Genomic DNA, 14,145 nt, shown 5'->3' with positions numbered 1-14,145 from the left:
GTTTCAAACTTATTCACTTTAGGTAGCCTATAGTTCGATCAACAAACCTTTATTTTAGTACAAAAATTAAGGCACAAAAAGGATTCATATAAAATATGACCACTTTAACAATGGGGTATCATACTTCTTAAAAATAATAAAAACAGTCAGGATAAAGATTAAAACTAGTATTCAAATACAAATGTTTATCTTAACAATTATGTAAAACGAACACCTTAAATAATGCGATAATACATAAAGCAATACAGTCCTAAAAGCACCATCTGTATACTCAATTTCAAATTAACTTCTTATAACTATTAAACCTACATACTAATGGGCTCTACAACAAGTTAAATCATTTAACGTTACGGGATTAAAATATCCCCAGTCTTTAAAAACAAACTTCTACTTAATAAAAATCCAACTACTGCGTGATTACTAGAATAGTAAACAATATTACAGAAGTAAACATGTCTAATATAAAAAGACAAATAGCAAAATTTTTAATATTCTAGTAAGAACAGGATGTTTACCTAAACAAAAACTGCTTTGTTGGTTGCTTTGCTTTGTGCCATTCTTTTCGACAAGCGAAGTCGAGCTGCACGGTTCAATTGTACACCACTACGTGGCAATAGAGATGAGGTAGTTTGGTCGGAAGTGGAAGAAATTAAACTAACATTCACAGGCAAGTCGTTTAAGTTAGTTTCCTTAATTGTCTGTTCCTCGCAATGCGTTTTAACGTTTCCAATACATTCAGTTTCATTTATTATGGCGCCAGTATCTACAGCGGCTGTTGAATCTACGACATCGTTTCCATTTACTTTAATTTGAATATTAGTATTAGCAACCGTCTTTTTCGGCAATTTTGATTTTGAAGCTGAAACGCCGCTTGATTTTTTACTAACAGGCACAGTTGTTGTCGCTGGGATCTTTTTTGTGGATATGTTGCCAGTTCGTTTTGGATTCACGGTTGGTTTAGTTGTTTTCTTAACCAGTGAGGTTACATGTGAAGCTGGTTTGACCATATTTGTAGTTCTTTGAGGGGATTTAGTTACCCGTTGATTTGGTTGTTGCAATTTATTTTGACGAAGACGGGCGGTGCGGTTTAGGTTTGATGCTGAAGATATAGAAGGGGATTGGGTTCTTTTAGAAGCATTTCCAGCCTCCTTCTTAGGTATAACCGATTTTTTAGTTGGAGTTCTATTTGGAGAGGGTAAAACCGATTTTTTAGTTGAATTCGGAGCAGGTGAATTGCTTCTTGGTGTTAGTTTCCTGGTAGGTGTATTTGGTTTTGAAGATAATTGCTTGGACCTAACTGGTTTGGTTTCGTTTACATCAACGAGCAATATAACATCACAGTCGGTTGAATCTCCATTGTTATCAGAATAGGCAGAGTCTGTGCCACTTTTGCTGTTTAAAATTTTCTTCGGCAATTCTTTGCTTGCTACGCTAAGCGAAGTCGACAACTTAGATTTCGAGCTTTCAACTGTTTTTCTTTTGGGAATCGTAAGATTTCGAATAAAAGACTTAACTCCATCTACAGCTGGAGGACCCAATCGACGAGTGGGCGAAGTTGAATTTGGTCTTTTTGTTAATGTTTTTTGTGAAGCTTTAGATGGTGAGCGTAAACCACTTGGTGGTTTCGTCGCTGTTTTTTGAGGTGTAGTTTTTAAACCTTTAACCGATTTTCTATCTGGAGACGAATCGGGAGATATTGTAGATTGCGATGATGTCCTGGCAGGTGACAAATTGCTTTGTTTACGCCATGAAGAGGGTGGCGGCTGCGCAGATTTGTATAAGCTACTTTTTCGTCGCCTGGGAATGGTATTGGACTTATCCTCGGTAGCACTGGTGTCAATATCTGAAACCAAGTCACTGCTTTCCAGGGCAGTTTCTTCTTCATTAGCCACCTTTAGTTCGACAATTGATTCAAACACATCTGATTCAGAATTTGTTGTTTGAACCAAGTCATTTTTTGTATTTTTAATATTTTCATTCACCACGTTGTTTGTTGGGGTTTCCTCATTTTCATTTTCATGCATCGGAGGTAGAAGAGTAACAGACGATTTCTTTGCGCGTTCTGACCCGTTATAAGTGTTTCTGCGAGAGAGTTTTTTTGAAGTTTCTTCATCATCTTGCATTAAAAACGATATAGTATCCGCACCGGAATCTAACAAAAATAAAATTTAAATTAAATTAGAAAAACGATTTAGTTGCTACTTTATGTGTATAAATATGTAATAAACGACTTCGTTACCTTTTCTGCGGATGGAATAATCAATTAAAGAACTTCCGCTACTACTTCTTCGTCTGTCCAAATTCAAATCCTCGTTGGAAGATGTTGACTCTTTGTATCTCCGAATCCGTTCTCTAATATCCTCGTGACGTTTTACGGTTGTTGCATTCTCAGTGGCTTCCAAGGCTGAAGTGGCGGTGGACGAATAAGGATCTACATCATCTTCTTGGGAAAGAATTCTAGAAGTCGATTTAGATCGGATAGTGACTTCTGATTTGGAGGCGAGAGGAGACGAGCGTCGTTGCCACATTCTTCTTCGAACTTCCATCGGAGATAAGCCCTCGCTGTCGCTGTCAGCTTTTTCACTGCTGTCTTCCTGGCATCGGGGTATACACATATAAGAACGTCGCAACTGAGTTCGTTCAAACATTCGACTACGTTCACGATCAACAAATTGATCGAACGATGCCTCGAGATCGTCATTGTTAGTACCTAAATTGTCTTTGATCTCCGTCTTAGGCACAATCATGCTTTGGGGACTTTCAGCATTCTCATTTTTCTGATTTTTGTTAAGTTGATCAAGAAATAAATCTGGACCATTTTCGTCTTGATAATCGTTCCACAATCCACCGCGCAAAGATCGACTTCTTTGCATATGTCTTCGCTTATGTCTGGTTATTAACAAACCAGAAGATGGTGATTCAGATACTTTAAGTTTGTCGTCCTTATTATCGATTTTAGTATTGTCTTTTGTCGTTTGTTTGACAAAATTTGGATCAACCCATGCTTCTTTGGGGCTCTGGTCGATTCTATCCTTTATAGTATGAACATTTATTTTCAATGTTTCTTTCTCATAAATTTTAATAATTTCTTCAGGCGAGGGTTTTGCGATTGAAGTACGTCTTGTAAACGAAGCGTCATGTTTGCGCATGCGCGACTGTCTTGGAAGCGATGACGTGTTGTTCACGTCATCGGTGTTTTTTATGCCCTGAAAACGTTGATGTGGGGTTGCCATAGATCTACTTCGACGCAAACCAAAGTTTTGGGTTTTAGGATTAATCTGAAGATCTGGAACATTGTCATTTTCGTCTGTGGTTTGTTTTTTGTGTTGATCACTAATAACTGAATTGTTGTTTTGATTCAAGTTTGTAACTGAATCGTCACTTGGTTGTTTTAAGGATTGGGAGGTTAGTCTGTTCATAAAATAACCAATTTAATATAACAAAACATAGTTGCAATGAAAAAAATTGTTTTACAAACCGCTTTTTGTTGTTTGCCTTCTCGCGTTTTAAATTTTCTTCAGTAGCCTTTTTAAACTTGTTTCGAAATTCGGCCACAATTTGAAAACATGAATTAAGTGAAAATCGATTTGATCTTTCACATAAATAAGTTCCAAGATCTTGGGATGCTTCCTTTAAAGACTTCTCCATTTCGGAAATAACATTTAAACGTTGCTCTGATTTCTTAAGGATCAAGATATTATTAAAGTTTGTATTATTTTATTTAATTCATAAATTTTGCAGTTTGCAGTTTAAAAACTTATTTTTATTTGTTACCTCAAGAAAGTCACCGACATTTTCTTTTAAATCGTCGTCAACTTCACCCATTACTTTGCTCTTTAGCGACTTCACGCGGTTTCGAAAATTTACGATTTCTTCGCGAATTTCTTCCTCGGAAATTCTTGAAGCCTGATCAACACTCTGGACTTCTGAAACCCAGCTCATCATATTTGGATCATGTTTTTCTAACTCCTTAAATTATTCAATAAAAATATTTTTTTTTATATTCAATAAAAATATTTTTTTATGTTATAAAAGGAATTGAGCTGAATTAAAAGCTATTTTTTACCATGGCAACGTAATGCATTAGAGTAAATCCAGGCTTGTTAGTTTTAGTGTCAGTAATCGCTTTTAGGGAGGCTAAACGAAACCCTGAAGCATTCCCAAATGCAGCACCCTGGTTCAGGTAGTTTCCCGCTTGTAGAACTAAGTGTAGGATAGTCGGCAAAGCATAGCATCTTCGAATTTCTGCAAAACAAAAAAAACTTGGCGACATAAACTATAAGTTTTTCTGTATTTAATAAAAAAAATAAAGCCAACAAAAGTATGTAAAGTTTAAAAGTTCACAACAAACAGAAGATAATTTACTAATAGCATTTTAATTGGTGCATGACCAATCAAAAGTCTTTCATTAAATCTTTAATAAATATTTTTGAGGTCAAGGTTTCTAACAACAACATTAACGAACATCCTCTTATTTTTAATGAGACTTCCTTATATACCTGTCATCGCGTCTTGCAATATTTTGATTGATTTTTCAACCTGGGACATCGCGTTGTCGAATTCTTCCCGCAGCAAAACGGAATCGATTCGTATTTGGTAAAATGGAATCGAAATTATTTTTAGCAAAAAATCTTCGGCAGTCTCTAACGCAGCAGTGTTGCCAGAATATTCTAAATTAACAGAATTTATTGAAATGATGTGCAATTTATGTTTAAATGTACCTTTAAACAATGTGGAAAATACGTACCGATTTGAATTAACGTATTAACATTGGAAAACACTACTTAAATAAATGTAGTAGCTTTCGTACAGAAAAAGAGAGAAAGAAAATATGGTAAAAGTAGCAAACACTTAATGTTTTTTGTATTTTTTTTTAATTCGCGTGTTACAACAAAATTTTAATTTTTTTTACCTTGTAAAATTTTTAATTCCTCTTTGTCAGGTAACAATTTACGCAAAGCTCGGAGTTTATCAGAGTTCATGAACGATACATCACATGACTTGATTGATTCGGCCAAAATCGAGGTAGACCTTCAAAAATAAAAAAACAACTGTAAATAATGGTATTAAATTTCTTAATTATACCCCAACGAAAATCATTTATTTACGTTAAAAATTTTAACAAAAACATGTCTTTTAAAGGTTAAATTGTTTTGAATTTAGAAGAATAATACTTTCAAAAACACAACAGCAAAATAAAAAATGTGAATGACCAAAATAAAATGCCAGTCTTGATTATTGTATCATAAAAGTTTATTATTTATTTTTTTACGTACTTGAATGATTATTATTTTTTACGTACTTGAATGACTAAAAGAATTTAAAGTATTTTGAATATGTCATAAAATAAACTTAAACTTTGTGGATAATAAATTTAATGTCGCTTTCGTGTATTGCGTCATAGTTCATAGAAATGTAAAGGTGAAATATCTGTTTGAAATACTGCGGTCCAGCTATTAAACATATTTTAAAACGATTTCTCTTCGATTTATTTGTTAGCAATAAAGTGAAGTTAGAAAATAGAAAAACAAAATTGGAATGTTAATTTAAATTGCAACAATTTGACAAATATAAAAGAAATTAAAAGGATCACAGCAGTGGCTCATTTTTTAATTTAAATTGGTTAACAAATTTATCATGTTAAAGAGCTAGTTAACATAATTTGTTTTAATTTTTAATCTTACAAATTGTTAAAATTACTTTTCGTCTTATAACAAATTCTTCTGACGTAAATACCGTCATTCCAAACAGAAACATAATAAAGTTTTATAATAAAGGTTACGCACAAGCCCCGACTTGTAAGCGATTAGCCAGGTAAATTGCTACAGTGCAAATAACAAGAACGAATCAAATAGTCAGTTTTGGCCATACGCTAGCACGGTTAAATTACGCAACATAATACTGATTTATGGCGGACACGTCTAATAAATTATTTTAGCACAAATAAATATTATCCACATAGAAACAGTTGAAGACGTTTGCAAAAATATTTAAAAAAAATTAAGGTTCGAATTCCGATTGCATTTTAGGTCACGTAATTACACAAATATAACATTCAATAAACCAAATACTATATTTAATTAAACCAAATAACATCTGTTCTTTGGTTTATTTATATATCTGATCACCGAAACCTTATTGTAATATAAACCTGTTTAAATATCACTGGACATTGGTATTGGGTTATGTACACCAAACAAAATTTATGTATGTGTACGCTGGAAATAAATTATCACACCCTTTTACCAGTCTTGTTCTGGTAAAATATCAAGTATGATCTAATGATTTATCTAAAAATAAGTCACAAAAATAAGTAATGTATTAAATATGTAGTAAGAACATAGATTACAACTCTTGAAATCCTACATAAGAAATATAAGTTCATGGGCCATGTTTAGCTGGTCATTATGTTTAAAACGTCAATATGTTTACGACCTATTTCGGGTTTTATCCTATACTGTCTATAATTTTAACCGTGACAAATTTGTATGTTTACGTAACGCTACAATTCTATGGCAAACTCTAAATAACAATACGTTCTATTCAAAATATGACAGTTACTAGATTGGCGTAACCATAGCACAATAACCGTAAGTGTTGTGGACCACCTAACAACAAAACATTAAACCGTAGAATCCCTGGCGAGTCGCACAGCAGGACGGAAGTTAGTAAAAAATTGGAGGTTGAAAAAATTTAACGAGCAGTGCTACTACCCAAATTTTCAATGCAAAAACGTTGATTTGTTAAAAAGTGAATACATGGCAATATATTATGAAAATAACATATCAATAGAAGTTTACTTATTTTTAACCAATAATAAACTACATTGTCATAACGTTGCGAATCGAATTAATTTGAACTTTTGCATCGTTTTAGAATCAACCATGTGCAGTTGTTTATTGCCTATCGTATTACACGGTTGTCATTTTATCATTTTTCAAGAGTTTAAAAATGCCAAAGTCATAAACCCGTTTATAAAGGTAATATATCATAAGGCCACCGACGAATAAAAAATTAAATTTCAAAATGCTTTTTCAAAATATTGCGGCGCAAAATTTAAATTAATTTATAAAAAATTTAAAATTGCTATAGATTGGCCAGGGTAAATATAATTAGGTTTTAAAAAAAAATAAACAACAAAATGTTGTGAGCATTAACATACACCTGCAATTATATGCAATTTAACATATTAATACATCAGGTAATAACTTTTTTCCGGCAATTATAAGCTTAAAATACTTCTACATTTTAAAAATATAAAAAGTAAATTAAAAAAAGGGAAAACTAATTATAAAAACAGACTTAAATATAATTTAAAAAATATAAAAACCATTTTTACTAATAAAGTCAGGCGGATTTGTAGAATATTCAATTTCAAAAGAAATGGAAATTCGATTTATTTGCTCAGCCGATAAAAACCTCAAACCTAAATATCGACTTTTGTTAACTTAATCCCTAAAATACAATTTGTCATATTTTACGACTATTTAAATAGCGTAGTATAGGTTAGTGGTCACTAGGTTTCGGAAAAGTCATATGTACAACATAGGTTATCGCAATCATAAAAGCAAACATCCTATATTACTTACTTACACAAACAACTCTTGTAAGTACACAAACATCAGATAAATTATTGATTAATTAAAATGATAATTTTTCATGTTAAAGATTGTGGCAGTCTGGTTGTTAAACAAAAATTAAGTGAAGCACATTTAAAACTCAAAGCTTGGTTTTTAATTATATTCAAATATAAGGCATAGAAATAACTTTCTTGTATAACAAAAAGAAAACTTTTTGAATTTAGATAAAATGGTTGAAAATTGCCACAAAATTGAATTTAAATTATTAGTAAACTCTGCATCTCTCATTACGTTAATATTACGTTATCAATTTTACAGATGTAAAAAAATATAATCGCAAACAAAATTGTAACCTACTACAGAATACAATAACATTTTATCTTGATAGATTGTTCGTGTTTTTAAACGGTTTAGTCTTGACCATATTTTGGAAAGTTATCCGCCATACGCTAACCAAATATTGATCTTATATCGAGATAAAATACAGTTAGGATCCGAAAATCTTGCGAAGTATAATTACATTGTCATATTCAAAAAAGTTCGATTTTATTTTGTGGTTTCCTTAACTAAATAGCTAAATTTTATCAAGCCCCGCACGCTATCCATTTGGAGTGATAATGGAGTATGGACAAGAACACCTCTATAATAACATCCTGAGACGCTATCTTGAATGTATGAGTTATTGTTTATTGTAGCACATTGCTTTAGTACAGATCATTGTAAATTTTATGGATATGATAAATTTTATATAAATTTGTTAGTAAATACCCTTCGATATGTCTATGTGAACGTTCTTTTTGCATTTTTAATTTTCAGTTTGTTTCTTTAAATTGTTACCCCGATCAAGAATTGTAGCTCTTTGGTAACCGCGCTAGCATATTACAATGGGCCTTAAAATCACATTGGATTGTTTGGAATAGCGCCTATATTCGCTTTGAAGATTGCAACTTATAAGCGAACTCACCTTACAGAATACAATATAATGCAGTGGAAGTTTACCAATGACTAAAGACCGAATTCAACAGATAATTTCAATTTCTTGTACCATTAAATCAACATTTAAACATCAAAAGAATCGTATGTTTACATCACAACAACTTGCTTTGATAAAAAAAGTAATAAAAGCCATTACACTTACGATAATCTTGTAAGTGGTCAGGAACTAAATAACAAAATGTAGCAAACTTTTTAGTGTACCACACAAGCTTAAAAATGACTTTAAAAATTATAAAAACGCAGCTGTAACATTATAACTCTTTTTAAAAGGCGTTAACAAGTGATGTGATTTAATTTAATTAGCTAATAGTATGATACTTGCCAATTGTTTGTGAAGAGTATTTAAACAATATATTATAACGCCCATGAAAATAACAGTACAATTAAAAGTACGCGATTAAAAATTCGCGTTAAAATGAAAAGACAACACAATAAATCAAAATGTATAATCCTCCTTCACCTTAAAATATCAATAAAACAAAAACAAGTGACGCTGGTCGATATAGCGTTTCAAATCATTAATTATTTTATTGATACGACTTAAAACGCTTTTGTACGTGTGGTAACACCTGCGAAACTTAATACACTTACTGACCGACGAAACACTGACCAGTGTCCACTACTATTCCTAATTCGTCATCTGATCTCCTATCGAATTAATAGTTAACAATTTGCGCGTCCTAAACAATGGCTGCACTGCGTTGATAGTTACAAATGGCATGATTTTTCGTTGTCAGTAGGCCACAAAAAGCTGATGTTTTATTTTAATAGCAAAATGATAACTGGACGCTAAAAGAATAAGATTGTGTTTCACTGCATCCGATTATTATGTTGTTAAAATTAGATATTAAATTTTACTACGACCCGTGTTTTATAGTGTTTCCATATATTTTTAATTCACTTTCAGTCTCAAAATTTAGCTCCTCTTATCAAGAAAAGTTTACACTTTTAAATAAGGTAAATTACTTAATACAACAATATTTAACGTTGCAATATCCGTTCAACAGTGAGCTTTTAATCCACGTCACTCAAATAAATCCTAATATCTCCTAATGTGCATAATTTGCACGTTACCAAAGCCGCTAATAATCGAGAATAAAACACGTTGTCGTTAGCTTGTAAGGCAAAACACTAGCGGATCAAAGCGTCATAAATCATAAACAAAATCAAAAAACAGCGACAAAACATGCATAACAACTTGTCTGTGTTTAAACCCTATAATAATACCATCGTCTTATTAGTAATAAGGAAATGTCAAAATTTTGAATGCCAACTGACAATTTGCAGGCTGATAATTTAAGTCAAATTTCAGAAGCTTGTTTTGGTTGGTTCACATAACTGCATAGTCTAAAACTCTATGCCACAGCACCAAAAGTTAATATTTAACCATATTAATATAACCAGTCAATGAAATTTAATTACAGTAAAACATATATTCGAAATTTAAATCAAGTAAACCACAACTTTTTGGTAACCAGGTATGAATAGATACCAACGAAATTAGGCGGGTATTGTTTAATGTGGTTAAGGGTTTTTCTTTTCCCCGTTCTCCAAAAACCAAACTTTCGTTATTAGCACTCACGAATTAACCTGACCGTAACAAGTGACGAACAATATGCCAAGTGACGTCACGATGTAATTTTAAACTACGTGGTCGTTCTGAGAGCACTCAGCAAAGTTGTTTTTACGGCGATTTGTGCGCGTATAAAGATAGTTGCACCTCAACACAAACAAACCACAATCTCCAAAATAAAGTGACGTCACAAATTTGATGACGTCATAATTGTATAGAGTTTACCTTTTAAACTGTCGCAAAAAGATGTTGATGTTTAAGCTCCGTTTTGAATCAAGAAAGCCGATCTAAAGAAAAAATAGATAATGGACGTTAGATGTTTTGTATTTTCAAAAATAATAATTGTGTTAAAATAGCGTATATAAAAATCAAAAATAAATGCAACAATTGTAAATAAAAAAAACGTTTTAACGCAATATCTTTTAAATAATCAATGTCCATTTTTTAATCCCTGCGTAAGACTAAATAAATAAATATTTAGTGAATTTAAACAAAATTCAAGCGAGTCTACGTGGCATAAAAACAAAAAATCCTTCTCACGAAGGTGCGCAAAGAAAAGATTCAGATTTAAAAGATTTTAATAACAAACAAAAGGATCGCCATAACAAATACTAGTTCGTGTTTACCATTACTTTCAATCATTTTTTATTTTCTTAAATTATTGATTGCTTGTCCAACATTAACGTTGGAATGATCTATTTAGCACCGGTAGGTCGTTCATCTTATTATTTTATTTCGATTAAGATTAATAATAAACAGACGTATTAGATTGGTCTTTTGCTATACTTTAAAATACTAAAAATAGAAAATCAACCGGGAAAAAATGTTTGCCCAAATAAGATAAAATCCACATAGTTTTGACGAACATAGTATATTTATGCCTGATTAGAAATGTATACTGCGCCCGCCCATCATTAAAATGTTTAGAATTTGAGCTAAGCCAGCGCCAAAGCTGAACTTTTCTGGCTTATTTAAGTGTTTACGGAGCTAGTTTGAAGTCCCAGTTCACTGTTAATCCATCAACAAACATAAAAACTTTTCCCCAACTTAAACCAAAGTACATTTTTTAAGGCGAATGTGTTTGTGTGTTGTTTTTCAATTATACCCAGTGAGCCTTTGACCAAAACAGCGGCTAGTAAAGTAGACCCTTAAAATCTCGAGCGCTCACATAATTGCTTTTTTACGCCCGGAATAGAAAAAATTGATTGAATTTATTTTCGTGGGAAATTTATAATTATAGAAACCGCGACGAAATTAAAAAATAAATAATTATTTAATTATACTTAGAATGCTTGTAGAAATATTGCACCACTTTAAAACAAATATGACTTTACGTTAACTTTAATTAATTTTGCGAAATTTAATTGAATTGTTACAAGTTTACAGACGAACCGTCTGCCAAAAGTTTACTTACCCGGTTCTAAAAATAGAAATCCTTTTATTTAATTCGTGTTCAATATCAGGACAAGCTAACTAGTTAATTAAGGTAACATCATTTGCCGAAAAAAAGCATTTCGAATTAAGTAAACGATACGAATTTTGATACCTGACCGCGCTGGCGTAAGTCCACAACGAACAAAAAGTGTTTACTTTTCTGATTTGATGAAAAGAAATGCTACTTTTGTATGCGAGTCGTTTACAAAGGGAGCTCGCACGCAAACTTTCGCCCCCGTGAAATGGACGCACGATAACTTACTGTATTTCTTAACTGTATAAGGCTAAAGAGTCAATTTATGTATTGCGCCTTGTATAAAGTTGTGACTCATGAATAATGGTTTCGATGTCGTGTTAATCCAAATCTAAATGCGTTATATTTTCGGGAATCGTTTAATCGTATAACAAAAATTAAATATCAGGAAATTTCGAAAAGCACATACAAGGTTTCTATACGAAACATAATACAATATTATGGTTAAAAACGACATAACCCAATACTACAAACGCAATATAGGGGTGCTACACGGTTCGTGGATATTCCAACCCACAATTGGCCCGGTTTAACCCATATTTAAGGTCACGACTGGGTTAACCTTAAAATTTGCACCTGAGTCTGCCAGCCTTTATTTTTATGAATAGACAACACAAGCTGCACGCTTTTGCCTCCCGTTGTTTAATGCGGCTAAATTTAGGCTATACGCAGCAGTCACAGCTAGCTGTTCGTGACGCTTAAAATACAGTTGTAGTGTTTACAATAAACTGTCGTTGGAGAATTAAGGTTCGCATTAATGTATGTTGCTTACACAAAGGAGAACTAGTGACCCATACATACTATTTATAAATAAAAAATATCAAGGTTAATATTGAATAAATATTTTTTCTGTCAGGGATTCTAATTTAAAATAATTTTAGTTTTTAAATTATTTTTTTTTAATTTTAAACGCAAAAGTCATCCCGAGTTAAATATAGTTGTTTTTCAGACACGCCCCCAAACTTATGAACATAAAAGGTAGGTAAATCCCTATTCCATTTTACCGTGGCAACTTGCGTTATACCCGCCCCACCCTTTGACATATATCTTAAGTGATTTGAATTACTTGACCCATGCCAGAAATTTATCTTGACCAATGCCACGTCACTTCTACAAGTCGCTTTTAATCAGTCCGTAACGTAATGAATAATACTTCATTCGGCATGAACCACATTTTCCGTAGAACAATCAACGCCGACAAAAACCTTCAAGTCAAAAATTCGAGCACCCTTACCTAATAGTTAAGTATTGTACAACACACAGTTATGTGTATTACGTCACAACATTCCCGCTTTATGTGTTTTTTGAAATAAATGACAATAAATTCCAAAATTCGCAAATAGTTGACGTATTCTTTTATAAGTTCTGCTTCTCTTTACGTAGGATAACAATTTGCAATTTAAACTTTACAAGATGTTATTTACTAACCTGAGTTGTAACATTATGATTCATACTGAATACAGTTTTAACTTCTATTATTTTTACATAATTATTAAAATGCGAATTAATACCTTTTACTCAATTTTTTCTTTTACCATTTGTTGAAAAAAAGAACTAATAAATGTATTAGGTAAATATATGTTAAAAAAGGGCATGAACTTAAATTTACCTTCGCCACTTTGCCATCTTCTGGGTTGGAAGAATCCGAGTCACCAACAGGAGTTGAATTAAAACTTCGAGTACTTGGTGATCTTCGTTTCACAGGTTTTTCCTCGAGAGCAAAAAGGTCATCAATGGCTTTGAAATCAACCAAGATGCCATTCTTCTGAGAGTTTGATCCTCCCCAGATTGTATCTTCCTCTGCATTCCGGATGTGAATGTCAGGAATTTTCTCCCAGTTTAATCTAATAAAAATAAAATAAAATTACGTTGGGGCAATTTTAATTATTTATATTTTTTTATTAATATATTCATTTTTAATTAATCCAATAGCTTACACCACTATTTTTTTTATTTAAAGTTGCTGTATTAACTTACCTTCGTAATTTAGTTGTTCTACTATTTGCATTTCCTTGTGAACTTGACTTTGTAAAATTGGGTTTATTTAATGGAGGAGGCAATAACGATGGGGGTGGAGGTATTAATAGTGATGGTGGTGGTGGAATAATAGAGTTTAAACATGGTGGTGGGGGTATTACAAATGCTGGCGTGGTATCCATAAGTATCGTATTTTCTTGCGGCGCACACGGGAAAACTGACGTTGATTTGCCGTCAAAAATTTCAGAATCGCTTGGGCTTCGGTGAGACTCGGTTTCAGTACCTGAGTCGATGCTATTGTCTGATGTCGTTGTTAAGTTTACGCTACTGTCAACAGATAGATATTTTATGGAATTGGGACTGGCTAGGGATGTACTTTCCATCATTCATTTGTAAAAATCAAATCGTTAATACTTATTTATCTGCAAAACCTAAAAGCATACACAAAATATAACTCAAGTTAAACACGCAAATATGTTCGATTTTTATTCACAGCTAAGAAAAATATTTTTACTACTAACCAATGCTACGCCTACGTGTTAAGTTAAGAC

At 32.4% G+C, this 14,145-nt stretch overlaps 1 protein-coding gene across 1 annotated transcript; it reads right to left on the bottom strand.

Annotated features, from left to right (window-relative positions):
- Nucleotides 1–69: 69 nt before the first annotated feature.
- LOC145747459 (uncharacterized) lies at nt 70–14,019 on the bottom strand. The gene is made up of 10 exons (XM_082564885.1): nt 13,595–14,019; nt 13,227–13,461; nt 10,375–10,436; nt 4,913–5,031; nt 4,500–4,670; nt 4,067–4,245; nt 3,775–3,969; nt 3,479–3,681; nt 2,240–3,411; nt 70–2,152 (listed from the first exon to the last, which is right to left on the bottom strand). Exons 1-10 carry the CDS (start codon nt 13,978–13,980, stop codon nt 516–518), a joined length of 4,359 nt encoding a protein of 1,452 aa, XP_082421011.1. The 5' UTR covers nt 13,981–14,019; the 3' UTR covers nt 70–515.
- Between the last annotated feature and the right edge of the window lie 126 nt (nt 14,020–14,145).

This window comes from Corella eumyota, chromosome 1 (genome assembly GCF_963082875.1).
Source record: "Corella eumyota chromosome 1, kaCorEumy4.1, whole genome shotgun sequence".
Taxonomy (NCBI): Eukaryota; Metazoa; Chordata; class Ascidiacea; order Phlebobranchia; family Corellidae; genus Corella; species Corella eumyota.
Note: the sequence above shows the minus strand (reverse complement) of the source record. Positions and strands in the feature narration are given on the sequence as shown.